Source organism: Gekko japonicus, unplaced genomic scaffold (assembly GCF_001447785.1).
Source record: "Gekko japonicus isolate JY-2015 unplaced genomic scaffold, Gekko_japonicus_V1.1 scaffold1667, whole genome shotgun sequence".
Taxonomy (NCBI): Eukaryota; Metazoa; Chordata; class Lepidosauria; order Squamata; family Gekkonidae; genus Gekko; species Gekko japonicus.
In genome coordinates this window covers 70,438-85,655 of record NW_015168702.1, presented here as the reverse complement: position 1 = coordinate 85,655, position 15,218 = coordinate 70,438, and the positions used below count along the sequence as shown (strand labels likewise).

Genomic DNA, 15,218 nt, shown 5'->3' with positions numbered 1-15,218 from the left:
CTCCCCCCCAGGATGTGCCCCCCCCTCCATCGGCACACAGCCTGCCCTGCCTCCCACGAATCCGCGAGGGAGGCCCATGCTTCCACCACCCTTCCCCACAGCCATATGGAAGCAGCAACACAGGGGGAACTTAGGGGAGCAGTCTGGTCTTTCCAAAGAGAGGGAAGCTGCAGTTTGACTTAAGATCTCAGTATGACCGAAAGTGCTGGGGTGGTTCTGGGGCTAGCCAATTTACGGTAGCACAGGGCTGCATAAGGAAAAGCCAGCAGATGGAAAAGGCACTTGTCTGCATAAGCTAAAACCACAAACCCAGCTTTTGGGCCCAGTGGCCATTCCTGTGGAATAAGCCTGCAGCGGGAGGGAGGGAGGGAGGGAGGGAGGGAGGGAGAGGGAGCACATGTGCTTGGGACAGCCGCAGCTGTCTGTGCTGGGTGGGGCCACCAGTCAGGACTCCATCCCTGACGGCCTCATACTGGCAGTGGCTCCTCCAACACACCTCTCTCCCTGGAGCGCCCCCTCCCCCTTATCCGGGAGGACTGATCTCCAGTCCAGTCTCTGTCCTCTCCCTCACTCAGCCTCAACTCCCCTGGCCCATCCCATTCATAAAGACTCGCTTTCCCTCCTCGTTCCCACGGCAGCTGGTGTTAAGCCACAAGGCAGCACGTTTTCACATGGGTTGCATTCTTACCCACCGGTCTACACAGACTCGGCATTTTTTAAAGCAAGCAGTGATACTCGCCCACAATCTTAGGGACATGGAATCAACACTTTTGGACCACTGAAGTTGGCTGCCTTGAAACTTCCTTTTGGCCCAGACGGGAGTTTTGGAGCATGCTTTATGTGGCACTGCCTTTGAAAACCATCAAGACACTTTGCCACTGCCAAGCTGAGAACACGGCTGAGCTGGCAAGAACAACACACCAGTTCCGACCGGTGCCCAATATCACCATCAGATTCAAGTGGCTGGCTTCCGCCTTCCAAGAGCCACACGCCACAGGGTTAGGGCCACCCTCTCTCACCAAAGGGGCTCGGCTTCACCTAGCCTGGGTTGTGGCTCCTTCGGGGTGGAATACGCCCCCCCTGGCTCAGAGACTTGATTATCCCCTTCCTTGGACTCATTTTGGAGACAAGCGAAAATATTTGTATTCCATCAGCCAGTCATTTCAGCTTTACACTGAAGGGTGATCTCATTGTATTATTACTGTACTGACTGTGGACTGTGTCACTTAGAAAGTTCAATATATTTAACTGGTATTAAACTGACTTGCAAATGTATCTTAGAAAGTGCTACAGAAACATGGTAACCAAAACATGTCCTTCAGACCCTCCTCCCCATGTGGCTGCCAGCCGCCCACAGCTGCTCCCACCAGAGGGTCATCCATCCATCCTCCTCTTTGGGTTTCAGGTGCAGCTTACAAGGGGCCTGCTGCGGGAAGAACACGCTTGCTATGACCTGCCTTAAGGCCACAGGCACGTGACTGACGCCAGGTGGCAATGCGAGGCCCTGGTTAGGCACGAACACTCTAGGCCTTGGATACCTCAAGGAGCATCTTTCTCCTTCACCGCCACAAATTCAGAGATCAGACGAGGAGGCTCTGCTGCATGTGCCACCACCTGCGGACACTAACGTGGCATTCATTCGCTAGGAGCAGGGACTTCTACTGTCAGGGCACTGCCCCCCGCCCCCCCCCCCCCCCCCCCCCCGAAGCCCACTTAGCTTTGACTTTGGCATCTTTCTGGAGACAGACAACAATGTTCTGTTCTGCCAGACCCTTGTGAGTTGAGACGATTGGCAAAGCTGTTTTCTACTGGTTTTACTGATTATTTCTGCATTCTCCGCTGGTTTGTGGACTTTATTGCAGCCTGCACTGGAGGCAGCCGCTGAAAGACGCCCTAACCGACGGGCTCTCCCGGCCCCCAGTTGGCCAGCCCTCCAGCCATCCCTTTCGGGCAGGACACCCCATGAGCTGCCCGCCAGCAGGACCACGGCAGAAGCCAGGAGCACCTACTTGAAGCGGACCTTCTCGTCCATGTCCAGGGGCGGCTCGTGCGTGATGAGGCTGACCAGCTCCTCCATGCAGGACTGCTGGCAGAGGAAGTCCACCAGCCGGCGGTTCTGCGCTTTGCACTCCTGGAGGAGGTCATCTTCATCCATCAGCTCGCGCAGCGTCACGTCCGGTTTGTCCAGCAGCTTGTCCACGTGAGACGTTGTGTTCAGATCGAATTTCCAGAACATGGTGAGGAGGACACACACCTACCCTGCAAGGCCAAGGCAACAAAAGCAGGTCACAAATGCGAGGCCGTCACTAGTTTCCCACGCGCCCCTCTCCTTCAATGCCGGCCAAGCCTTCTATTCTCACAGCAGAATCCACGCCCTCCAGGGAAAGCGGAGAGCGCAAAAGGACCCAACCAGTGTTCCCTCTAAGCTGTGGAATCTTGTGAGCAAAAATTCTACTTTGTGAGCTACTGGCATTAAAGTTGTGAGCGAGCGATTTGGCTACTGCATCAATTAGTTTGCTCTGGAGCCATCCTTCCTGAGCTAAGACAAAAATCTGTGAGCTGGAGGCTAAAAAACTGTGGGCTGGCTCACACTAACTCAGCTTAGAGGGAACACTGGACCCAACCCCATGAAGAAGAGAGGCAGGGGCCCAAGGGGGGGAAATCCACCCCAGCACAGCCCTCAGCGGGAGCTTCCAGTGGTCCTGAGACAGGCTCGGTGTCACTGCTACTCTCCTACAGGCACTCGGCCAGCCTCCACTTAAATGCTCCCTTCCCCAAGACACAGGCCTGAGCCACGGCACACCCCCCACGGGGCCCAAGAGGGCCCCCACGAAGCTCTTGCCAGGCAAAGGGCAACGGAGGGACTCTGGCTTCCGGGGGTTCCATGACAGGCCTCCCTGCTCTCCCACAGAGAAATAGCCCACCCACCTCGGCCCTCTCAAGCTAACTTAACACTGGTTAGCCAGTATCCCAGCTTAGCCCCAGTTCATCAGGGCTTGGCTGCTAAGCAGAGTCAGCCCCGGTCAGTGCTTGGAGGACGGGAGACCACCAAGGGATCCCAGGGTTGCTGTGCAGGGGAGAACGATCGCAAGCCTCCTCCGCTGGTCTCTTGTGCCCGGAAAACCCCACGGTCCGGGTGGGGTCACCGAGAGTCAGGCGCTGCTTGACAACACACTGGTCTCATTTTACCCGCTACTTCACACTCTTTGTGAGCATCCGGCATGGCCACAGTTTACTTCAGAAAAAGAAAGAGGTCTCTCAAAAATGAGAGGAGTAATCAAGGGAAGTTGGCAGAGGGCTAACGGGGCAACCCTAAGCACGGTTACACCCCTCTAAGCCCACTGACTTCAATGAGCTTAGAGAGGTGTAACTCTGTTTAGGATTGCCCTAAGAAACAATTTTCTCCATTGCAGGAGAAAGTGTAAAAACTCACCTTATTCCCAGGTGCCAATAAGGAGAAGAAGGGAAATGATTCATAGATCCACGTGATCCTGTAAAGGAGCTGGAAGAGGGACCCTGGAAGGGACTACAGCAAATTACCTGTAAAGCCTTCACACATATCTAGTACTTACAGATGGATTTTGTGGAACAGTTTAGCAATCCCTTGGTTCCTCTAAGCCCACTGACTTCAATGGATTTCGAAGGGTATGAGTCTACTTAGGACAGCTCTGTAAATCTCTTACGGCTGCTCCAGTCTTCTTCAAATTCACAATAACGGCCCCTTGCAGGGAACATAATACCACACCTTTATCAAGGTACGATCTCTATTTAACGGTCTGGTTCACCAGCAAAGTCAAGGAAGCCATAAAGTAAGGTGGCTTCCTTTAAAAAGTTGAAATATCAGACAAATTAGAAAAACTGGAAAAATAAGGAGTGCCGGCTCTCACCAACCAGATGTAAGCTGAGGCTAAGGGAAGAATTGGAAAATCACAAGAAAGTGATACGGGTATGGTCATACGAAGATCCTGCTGACAAGTTAATAGACGGCATTGTGATGCATGGATCTGCACTCACAGCTTGTATTAATGTTCATGCAGTAATGTTGAGACATAATGGGTTTATTTATGTATACTTGACTCATCTTTTAATAAAATAAAAAAATATTTTTTAAAAAAGCAAGTACTGGAGGAGTATACTGCTAAAAACACTCTCGACTAATAGAGCCCACGCCTGAGTGAAGAGTGTATGTCTCTAATCCACAGTGCCTCATAAAGGAGGCAGATTCCCAAGTCGATGCCCCACAGATCTCTTCAGTGAGCACAGATGGAACTGAGGCTGCCCTCTGCTTTGGAGAGGCTCCGTCTGCCTAGTGTGCAACCAGAAGCATGAGGCCGTGCAAGCAGGAGAGTTTTACCTGGAATAGGTACATGAGGAAAAGGAGTAAGCAGATAAGTAATTAAGATAAGGAGTAAGATCAAGTTTGGTGTCGTGGTGAAGTGCGCAGACTCTGATCTGGGAGAACCGGGTTTGTCTCCCTGCTCCTCCTCCACTGGCACGTGGCTGGATGACCTTAGGCAAGGCGTAGTTCTGATAAGAGCTGTCCTTGAAAAAGAGCAGTTTCTGTCAAGAGCTCTCTCAGCCCCACCCACCTCACAGGGTGTCTGTTGTGGGGAGGGGAAGGGAAAGGAGATTGTAAGCCGCTCTGAGACACCTTTGGGTAGTGAAGGGCAAGGGGTATAAATCCAATCTCGTCTCTTCTTCTTGCTTGGTTCTTGAGCTGTGTAAGGTTTAAGGTGTGTGTGTGTGTGTGTGTGTGTGTGTGTGAGAGAGAGAGAGAGAGAGAGAGAGAGAGAGGCGCGCTGCTTATTTCTAACTCCGGGGGGGGGGGTGCCCGCACCCAAAGTCCTAGCAGGAGGGACTTTTAGGCTGGTCAAGCAGAAAAGTACAGAAGAGGAGACCCGTCAGGCTCCTGGATAAGTTACTCTCAACAACACTCTCTTTAGCAATGATTTGTTTATTGGGAAACAGACATGATCCAGACCAGAACAGTACTGTGTCAGGACTGAGAGTTTTGGCGGGTACAGATAGTTACAGGTAATTAGAACAGGACCCCCATGACCTTTTTTTTTCTTTTCTATTGTTCCCCCAAACAGAGAAGACACACAGGCAGAAATAGCCAGCTTTTTCTTGTTTGGGGTGTTACTGTAGCACTGGAATGGAACCCATTTGCAGAAAAAACTGCCAACAGATTACGAACAGTGCAAAGGACCCCCTTGACCTGAATAACCAAAGCACACGTTGCACACATCCCGCCTAGCTGCTGCGTTCTCTGCCCACGCCCTCTCTGGGAAATACACCACCCCACGGTCTACCCTAGCAAGCTGGCACGGAAGACTTCAAGGACGTCCCTCTGGGAGGAAGGCTTCTTCAGGAAACGTGGCGGATTCTACGGATAGCCCGATTCCCACCCTCGGCATTCACTCCCCACCACCACCACCACCACCACCACCATGACAAACTAAGTGGGAGCAGAATGAGACACACTACCTAAGAGGGTCAAGGGGTTAGAGCACCTTCCCTATGAGGTACAGGGAGCCCGGGACCTTCCGGTTTAGGGGGGAAAGACAGCTAAGGGGCAACATGATACGGGGTTATACAATTACATGTGGGACAGAAAGGAGACAGAGCTTTTCTTCCTACTCCCAAAATACTAGAACTCAGCAGCACACAATGGAGCTGATGGGCAATAGATGCAGGGGAGAAAAAGGAAATATGTCTTTGCTCAACTATGGAATTCACTGCCATGGGCACAAAAGGCCATAAAACACAAATATATTGATGGAGAATTGCTATTCGTCATGATGACTGAATGGAACTTCCACGTTCACAGGCAGTCAACCTCTGAATCGGCTGCCACCCACATTCTTCTGGAAGAAAGATCCTGGAGAGGGAGGCGTTGACTGTAGTGCTGAGCTGGGCAATGGGCTGCGATGGCACGAAGCAAGAGGAAACGATGGCCCCTTTTCTCCAGGCCTGAACAAAGGCATGCATCTGCCTCAAAGGGGAGGGGGAGGCCAGCAAGGCTGAAGGTCGCCTTGACTGACGCGATTATAGCCACCTGTCTTGGATGGATTGGGACCATAATGGACAGGATGGGAAGGGAAGAGCAGAAGGGCACGAAGAGACCCCCCCATTGTGGTTGCACTTCCCTCACTCCTCCTGCTTTAAATGTGCCCAGATCTCCTCTACGACCGCCTTCTTTCTCCAGGCACACCCTGGGATGTAAAGAGTGTGACTGGGCGTCATTTGTACAAAGCTGTCCTTGGTCCTCCTGGGATGGCCTCGCCACCCCAGGGAGCCCCCTCAAACCAAGTGAGCTCCGTCCTGGAGCCTTAGGGACCGTCCAGAGCTTGTGACCTTGGCCTTGAAAGGTGAGGATGGGACAGCCCACCACATTCTGCTGCCAGAGAGAACCACCTGCTGCTGGGGTGGGCGGCCAAATCTAAAGGGTGGGGGGCGCCAAGAAAGAATGGTGCCGGTCCCCCATCCGGGCAGTGCGCACACTCTGGCGAGGCCATTTGAGGATGGCTGACACACCTCCATCCCCCCCACCCCCCGAAGGCTGTCTAAAAGACACATCTCCTAGGGAACTGCGGTCATTTCATTTCTGTGGCAGCCAAACATAAGAGAAGCCAGCGTTGGATCCAGCCAATGGCCCATCCAGCCCAACACTCTGTGTCACACAGTGGCCAAAAACACCAGGGGCCATCAGGAGGGCCAGTAGTGGGGCCAGAAGCCCCTCCCACTGTTGCTCCCCCAAGTACCAAGAATACAGAGCATCCCCTGCCCCAGACTGAGAGTCCCTCTCTATACCTTGTGGCTAAGAGCCACCTCTGCTCCATATGCTTATCTAATTCCCTCTTGAAGCCGTCCATGCTTGTAGCCGCCACCACTTCCTGTGGCAGTGAATTCCATGTGTTCATCACTCTTTGGATGAAGATGTACTTCCTTTTATCTGTTCTAACCCGACTGCTCAGCAATTTCATGGAGTGCCCACAAGTTCTTGTATTGTGAGAAAGAGAGAAAAGTACTTCTTTCTCTACCTGCTCTATCCCATGCATAATCTTATAAACCTCAATCATGTCACCCCTCAGCCAAATTTTCTCCAAGCTAAAGAGCCCCAAGCGCTTTAACCTTTCCTCATAGGGAAAGTGTTCCAACCCTTTGATCATTCTAGTTGCCCTTTTCTGCACTTTTTCCAATGCTATAATGTCCTTTTTGAGGTGTGGTGACCAGAACTGTATACAGTTCTGTGTAAAAGAGAGCACAGAAGAAGTCAAAGCAGGCGGTCTCTTGATTTTATTTTACCATGCCCCTTATGTCCTCCAAGAGTGTTCAAATGGTCATTGGGACAGAAAAGCTCTGCCCAGGATGCTTCTTCTACGGAACAGGCAGGGCATTTACTGGGAATCAGCCTCGCACCCCAAACAGAATGAATTTCCAAGGTTTCAGATGAAAGCCCTGCCCTGGAGCACCAGCGGTGCACAGACACCCTCCCTTCAAAGACGGAAAATGAAGCAGCTCCACCACCCCAAAAAGCTTAGAGGGCTGAAAATGAAACCCTGATTACAAACAGAACACCGCTTGAGAAAATTCTGGCCAACATGAACAGAATTAACAAGGAGGTGTTTCTGCTGTCTGTCGAAGCATTAATATCTGACCAGCCAAGAAACTGACTAGCGGTAGGTTCAGGACAACATGCTATGAAAGCACACAAGACAGAACAGGTTCAAGGAGGAGATGCTTGTCAATTAGAACGATCTATAACAGCCAAGGCTGGAACTGTCATGTCCAGACAATACCAAACTTACTGAGACTGAGAGGGGAAAGATGGGGTCGTAGTGGATAGCTCAATGAAAGTGTCAACCCATTGAAACAGGCGAACTCTATCTTAAGGATTATTAGGAAAGTGACTGAGAATAAAACAGCCGATATTGTAATGCCCTTGTACAAATCTATGGTGCAGGCTCATCTGGAACACTGGGTACAGTTCTAGTCCCCTTACCTCCAAAAGGACACTGCAGAGCTCGAAAAAATACAAAAGAGGACAACCAAAATGATTAGGTGGTTAGAGCACCTTCCCTAGGAGGAAAGGCTGAAGAGCCTGAGACTACTAGGGGTGTGCACCAAAAAAAAATTCGGAATTTTTTGGGTTCAGAACTACTGAACCCAAAAAATGTTGGTATTTGCTGATATTCCCGAATTCCAGTATCGGTATGATACTAGGGTTCGGGAATTATCAGACTAGCCGAATTTATTTGGATTGTCCCCATAGGGTATAATAATTCCCCCCCTTGAGGGGGATTTGCTATCACTGAAGGGAAGGCAAATTGCCTTCCCTTCAATAAAGGGAATATTTAAATCCCCCCTGGAGTCATGCCACAGAGGCGGCACCCTCCCTTCATTGAAGGGAAGACAATTTGCCTTCCCTTCAGTGATGGGAAAACAGACACCCTGCGAGGTGGGTGGGGCTGAGAGAACTCTGACAGAAACTGCTCTTTTCCAAGGACAGCTGCGCCAGAGCTTGTGACTGACCCAAGGTCACATCAGCAGGTGCAAGTGGAGGAGTGGGGACTCAAACCCGGTTCTCCCAGATTAGAGTCCACGCACTTAACCACTACACCAAACTGGCTCTCTAGGTGCTGAGCGGTCGGGTTAGAATGGATAAAAGGAAATCCTTCTTCACCCAAAGAGTGATTAACACCTAGAGCCCACTGCCGCCCCCGAGCTAGCCCCCCCCGCCTTCCCTGGCCCGCCCACTGAGGCAGGTGAGCCAGGGAAGGCCCTGGAAGGAGCAGTCCACCGGCCGAAGCGGGCAAGATGGGGTAGGCCTGAAGAGTACCCCCCCACCTTCCCTAGCCCGCCCGCCAATCAAAAGAAAGGCATTTAAACATCGGGGAGGGAGATCGAGGAGGGAAAGAAATTGGAGAGGCCCAGGGAAGGAAGGGGGGATGTTTGCCTGGCTGCCCTCAGTCTTCCCAGCCAGCCTGCCAAGGCACACAGGCTGGGGAGACGGAGGCCAGCCTGGCAAACATGCCTGCTTCCCTTCCTGATCTTCTCCAGGCACCCTGCAGCCGTGGGGCGCCTGGAGAAGATCAGGAAGGGAAGCAGGCATGTTTACCATGCCTTTCTTTCCCCCACCCCCAACATCGGGGAGGGAAAGAAAGGCATTTAAACCCAACAGCTGACTGACGGCTGAGCCCGCTGTTAGGTTTAATGAGACCTAGCAAAATGAACCTGAAAAAAGCTGGATAATAGTGGCTTTCTTGGGTTCAGCTATACCGGTAGCCAATACAGAACTGTGATCTGTATTTGGCTTATGTGATACCTGAAAAATACCAACAAGATATTTTTCAGGCATTTTTTCGGTTCGGCTACAGCTGAATGCACACCCCTAATCAGACACTGTTGAATAAACAAAATATTGCAAGAGTGCTGTTTTAAGAATGTTTGTGTTTGTAGCCTTTATAAAATTTATATCTGCGCTACCTGGCATTACGTTTCATGACACGTATGGCCCAGCCCAACAAGGTCTCATTGATGTCCCATCCGGCCCTCATAACAAATGAGTTTGACACCCCGGGGCTAGAGAGTTTGGGGCTTTCCATTTAGGGGGAAAAAGTCTACCAAGTGAAGAAAATACAGAGGTTTATAAAATTATGCATGAGATGAAGGAAGTGGATAGAGAAAGCTTTTTCTCCTTCTTCCATAACTCTACAACTTGGAGGCACCCAATGAAGTCAATGGGCAACAGACTCTGAGGACACAGAAAAGGAGGTACTTTTACTCAATGAGTGATAAAAATGCAGGATTTACTGACAGTGGATGTGATTACAGAGCCGTGCACATAAATGGCTTTAAGAGGAGAGACCTGACAGATTCATTCGTGGAGAAGGCCATCAAGGGCTACCAGCCACGGTGGCGGCTAAGGGGGGGGGGGAACCTTCATATTCAGGAGCAACAAACCCCTAAGTTACAGTGGGCTGGGAAGAACAAATTTAGAGTCCAGTGGGGCACCTTTAAGGCCAACAAAGTTTTATTCAAGGGATGAGCTTTTGTGTGCATGCACACTTTTTCAAATACATTGGAATGGTAGGTAAGGTTCAAACTTATAGACAAGGGCTGCACAGCAAATTAACATATAGTATGATGAAGACAGACAGAACTAAATAACAAGCTAAAGTTATACGGTCAAGAGCTGTAAAGCTGGGAAGCAGAATGCGGGAAGGCCTCGGCCTCTCTGCCCGTTTGTTTGGTCCTCCAGGACAACTGGTTGGCCACTGTGTTAAACAGGATGCTGGTCTAGATGGATCACTAGTACGATCCAGCAGGGCTCTTGCATTTGTAACCATTTGGTATATCTGCAATTCTGCTTACACAAAAACAAGCCATTTACAGTATTAAAATCCATAAAATATACCAATTAGTACAATTTTACATGGTAACTAAGTTATAAATGATGTATTTTACGACGTTAAAGCAGGAAAAATAAGTTTAGGTTTGACAGGATATTAAGTATCGCATACATTTAAATTTTACCTGAAATTTCTGTTTTCTCCAGCTGGACTTCAAACTTATGGAAATTTTACATCTCTAATGCTTCTATACATTTAAAATTTAGCCTCAAAATAAGAAATTGGGAGGTCCTACCCCTTGTAGAAATGTTGTTTTCAAAACTGGGATGTTCACCAGAGGCCCTTTAGATTCCAACCCCTGCAACACTCCGCCTTCAGAGGGACGGCCATCTAATTCAAAGTGTCTCAAGTTCTTCCCTGAGGAATTAAAAAACACAAAAACATCATTACTACCAAATGAACTCAGGCCTCTAATGCAGCAGGAGGCATTTATGTCTGAATTCATCAGCAGAAGACTCTGCACCAGGCACAACCAGAGTCACAATGCAAACCCAAGCCGGAAGCCAGGGTCCCCGGGCAGCCACAGAAGCTGTCACATGCAGACTACACCGCCTGAGTGAAAACATCCAGATGCCTTCCGCTCCAGCCAGTGCTCATTTACTCGGAAGTCAATCCTGCTGACTGGACTGGGATGTTCCCTCCGCTAAGCATCCACAGGACTGCAGCCGTGATAATTTAGCTAAAGAAGACAGCAGTCCTAAGCAGGTCTGCTCAGAAGAACCCTACTCAAGTCTGTTCAGTAGGGCTCGCTTCCAGGATGGCGGCGTCCTTGGGCTGGCACTCCACCTCAGGGACGGACGCGGTGGCAAAAGAAGGGTGAAGCCGCTTCCTTTGTGTCAGGGAAGTTGGCAGAGTCATGTGAAAATGCAAGAACACACATCTTGAGCACTGCAAAGGAAAGTTTATTTGTTGCCAAGGAAACCGGCATGAGACTGCATGCAGAGGACATTCAGCCAGGGCTCCCTCCTGCCCATTCAGAAGGCAGAAATGAACCAAAGAGGCCTCCTCCTTGAGACTGCCACGGAAAAAGGCACATGAGGCGTGACCCCGGGAGGACCCCGGCTGAAATTTCATCTCTGGATCAGGCACAAGCCTCTCTGAGCGTCAGCCCTGCATAATGGCACAGAGTGCCAGGAACACTTTTCATTACATAACCTCCCTCCCTCTCTCTCCCTCTCTGGATCTTCACTCAACAGTCACTTGCCACCGTCACAGAAAACGAATGCACGGTGCCCTGAACTATTCTGAGAAACTGCTCCCCAGACCGGGGTCAAACTAGGAAGGAGAATCTCTCTCCTCTGTTCCTGTCTCCGCCAGGAAAAAATTCCGACGGTGTTCCTAACCAAGCCAGCAGAGTCCGTGGTGAGCTATTTAGCAATGACTTCTCTCCGGGTGTTCTTACCCCAAATTTAAACTTATTATTTCAACCAGACTTGTGCACGGAAGGAGATGAAGGGAGAGATACAGGAGTTAAACAAAAACATAAGACAAAGTTCCCAATACCGGCTGTGCTTAGGCCCTTTCCGAAAGGTGGTGCTCAGTGTGGAAGGCTGACAAAACACCACCTCTTGCCCTCTTCACTGGAGGGGCACAAGTGGAAAAGGCAGAAGGTGAGGACACCAATCAAAAAGTGGGGACGGTATACAAAATTTTCCAATTAGAATAAATGCCAATTAAGAGGCCTACTCCTTCCAGCAGCACAAGAAGGAAGAGGGAGGAGGAGACTGGATTTATACCACGCCCTTCACTACCTGAAGGAGTCTCAGAGCAGCTGGGAGGTGGGCCTGAGAGAGTTCTCTCAAGAACTGCTCCCGAGAGAACAGCTCTGAAAGAACTTGTGACTGACCCAAGGTCACACCAGCAGCTGCATGTGGAGGAGTGGGAAATCAAACCCCATTCTCCCAGATTAGAGTCCGTGCTCCTAACCACTACACCAAACTGCACAGTCTGCACTGCCAAACCCGGAGTTCAAAAGGGGTCTCCTGGTCCAGTTCCAATGGAATGGACCGCTGACATGCCACAGACCCAGGGTCATGAGAAGCCATGCGAGGGACTTGTCAGGGAGGAAAGGTGTTAATTCCTTGCCATCTACGTGCCCAAGTCTCGGGGGATCTGCCTGAAGAAGTGAGTCAAACAGAGGTGCTGATGCCCCCGTGACAGGGATTCTTAGGGCGAGCAGGGAAAATAAACTGGCACATATTGTAACACCTGACACTGCCCTGTGGCGCTATATAGTGTATACAGTTTTGGCCATCCCATCTCAAGAACGATGGGATGGAGATAAGACAAAATACAGAAAAGGGCAGATGAGATGATCAAGGAGCTGTGGCACCTTCTGCACAAAGAAAATGTCTGAGCGTTTTCAGAGTAGGAAGAGCCAGACAACTTCAAGAGGCCATGATATAAAATTATGCATTATAAAATTATGCATACGGTGGAGAGATACTGGGAAACCAAGGCACCCAATGAAGTCACTGGCCAGTAGATTAAAGACAGACAAAAGACAGGGATTCTTCACATACCACGCAACTAAATTTTTAGGACCTGCGGCCCGCGACAGCCACAAGTATAACTGGCTTTCAAGGTAGGTTAAATGAAATCATGGAGGACAGATGCATCAATAGCTATTGTCATTTATGATGGTGAAATGGAACATCAATGGCCAGAGGCAGTTGATTGTGGGGGGGCACAACAGGTTTCTGTGACCCTCAGGGTGTGTGGGGGGGTGGGTCTGATTGGCCTCTGTGAGAAACAGGGTGCTGTACTAGGTGGGCCACTGGGTTGGATCCAGCACAGTTCTCAGGCTCCCATATTGTTATACTGTAATCATTAAAACGTGACGTGGCCGGCCACCATCCCATCTTCCCATTTCTGCTGCATAGGAGACCCTGCTAGGTTCTTCCTCTGCATACCTCAAAGTCAGTTTCTAGAAGGATCATCTGCTTTGAATCACGGCCAAACTCAGGCATGCCAAATCCCATCTCCTGACTGCTGCAGTTCACACACAAAGTCTTCAATAACCATTCCCCAGGTAAACCCTATAGGACAAGGAGGCAAGGACAGAAAACATTAATCAAACCGTTTTCAAAAAAGATTATGATAGACATAAAGTGAACAAACAATTCCAGCTTTTCTTCCCTTTTTGGCCAGTCACGACACAAAGTGAAAAGACCAGGTATCACAGTTCAAGTTAAAAGCCTGGGTTCCCCCACACATTCAAATTAAAACCAGTAGTTGCAGACAGACTGACCACAAGAAGGGCCTTAATGGATCCCACCAGCTGTCCATCAAGCCCAGCATCCTGTTTCACCCCGTGGCCAAGAGGAAACAGCAGGGAGGCACCAATTCCAGCAGCCAACAAGTGGCCCCTGAGGGCCAGCGAACAGGGCAGAGGAGACGGCCTTCTTTCCTCCTGCCACTGGGATCCGGAAGCTGACTGCCTTGGAATGCAGAGGCTTGCCCTTGCCATCAGCACATCCACAGGCCATGATTTCCTCCATGTGATTACTTGCTGGGTGAAGAGATATTTCCTTATGTTTGTCCTGAGCCTATTGCCCATCAATTTCACTGGGTGACCCTGAATTCTGGTATTATTGGAGAGAAAGGAGGGGGGGGGGGAACAATGCCTCTATCCACTTGCTCCACCCCGCATGTAATTTTATAAACCCCTGCCATGGCCATCTCCATTTTTACTCCAGGGCGAAAAGCCCCAGAATCTTCAGCCTGGTTGCATGTGGGAAATGGGCTTCAGTCCCTCCTTCATCATCTTGGCTGCCCCCCTCTGTACCGTCTCCAGCTCTGCAACAGCCTTTTGGAAAAGCAGGTCACACAAGTGAAAGGGAAGCTACAGAACATGGGAGTTAACCACAGTTCTCGGGGGGGGGGGGAACTGTCGTGGAATAAATCCCTGGACTGAGCCTCAGTCCCCTGCTAAACCTATGATACTTTTAATTCCTGTAGTAAGTAGCCTCTACAGTTGGAATCTTTGGTTTGGTTTCCTATGTTTCAGGACTCTGTTAAGTGCTGTGGTCTTCTGGTACTGACAACTCTGTACATTACTTTTGCCTTAGAGGATGAGCACAAGAACATAAGAGAAGCCAAATGCTGGGTCAGGCCAGTGGCCCCTCCAGCCCAACACTCTGTCTCACACAGTGGTCAAAAACACCAGGGGCCCTCAGGAGGTCCAGCAGTGGGGCCAGGGCACTAGAAGCCCCTCCCACCGTTGCCCCCCCCCCAAGCACCAAGAAGACAGAGCATTCCTTGCCCCAGACATAAGAACATAAGAGAAGCCAAATGCTGGATCAGGCCAGTGGCCCCTCCAGTCCAACACTCTGTCACACAGTGGCCAAAAACACCAGGGGCCCTCAGGAGGTCCAGCAGTGGGGCCAGGACTCTAGGAGCCCCTCCCACTGTTGCCCCCCGCCCAAGCACCAAGAATACAGAGCATCCCTTGCCCCAGACAAAAGAACATGAGAGAAGCCAAATGTTGGATCAGGCCAGTGGTCCCTCCAGTCCAACACTCTGTGTCACATGGAGGCCAAAAACACCAGGTGCCCTCAGGAGGTCCAGCAGTGGGGCCAGGGCACTAGGAGCCCTCCCACTGTTGCCCCCCCCCCTCCCAAGCACCCAGAATACAGTGCATCCCTTGCCCCAGACATAAGAACATAAGAGAAGCCAAATGCTGGATCAGGCCAGTGGCCACTCCAGTCCAACACTCTGTCTGTCACACAGTGGCCAAAAACACCAGGGGCCCTCAGGAGGTCCAGCAGTGGGGCCAGGACACCAGAAGCCCTCCCACTGTTG

At 50.5% G+C, this 15,218-nt stretch overlaps 2 protein-coding genes across 2 annotated transcripts in view; one reads left to right on the top strand and one right to left on the bottom strand.

The window, feature by feature from the left end:
* Positions 1 to 13,394, bottom strand: part of PPP6R2 (protein phosphatase 6 regulatory subunit 2) — a 91,312-nt gene extending 77,918 nt beyond the window's left edge. The window contains exons 1-3 of the mRNA XM_015415513.1: positions 13,328 to 13,394; positions 10,651 to 10,772; positions 2,010 to 2,259 (exon numbers count right to left, since the gene is read on the bottom strand). Of these exons, the coding sequence (XP_015270999.1) occupies positions 2,010 to 2,236 (227 nt within the window). The 5' untranslated portion in view covers positions 2,237 to 2,259; positions 10,651 to 10,772; positions 13,328 to 13,394. The remainder of the gene's footprint in view (positions 1 to 2,009; positions 2,260 to 10,650; positions 10,773 to 13,327) is intronic.
* Positions 11,173 to 15,218, top strand: part of DENND6B (DENN/MADD domain containing 6B) — a 22,531-nt gene continuing 18,485 nt past the window's right edge. Inside the window, exons 1-2 of the mRNA XM_015415506.1 lie at positions 11,173 to 11,231; positions 11,946 to 12,025. Coding sequence (XP_015270992.1) covers positions 11,173 to 11,231; positions 11,946 to 12,025 — 139 coding nt within the window. The remainder of the gene's footprint in view (positions 11,232 to 11,945; positions 12,026 to 15,218) is intronic.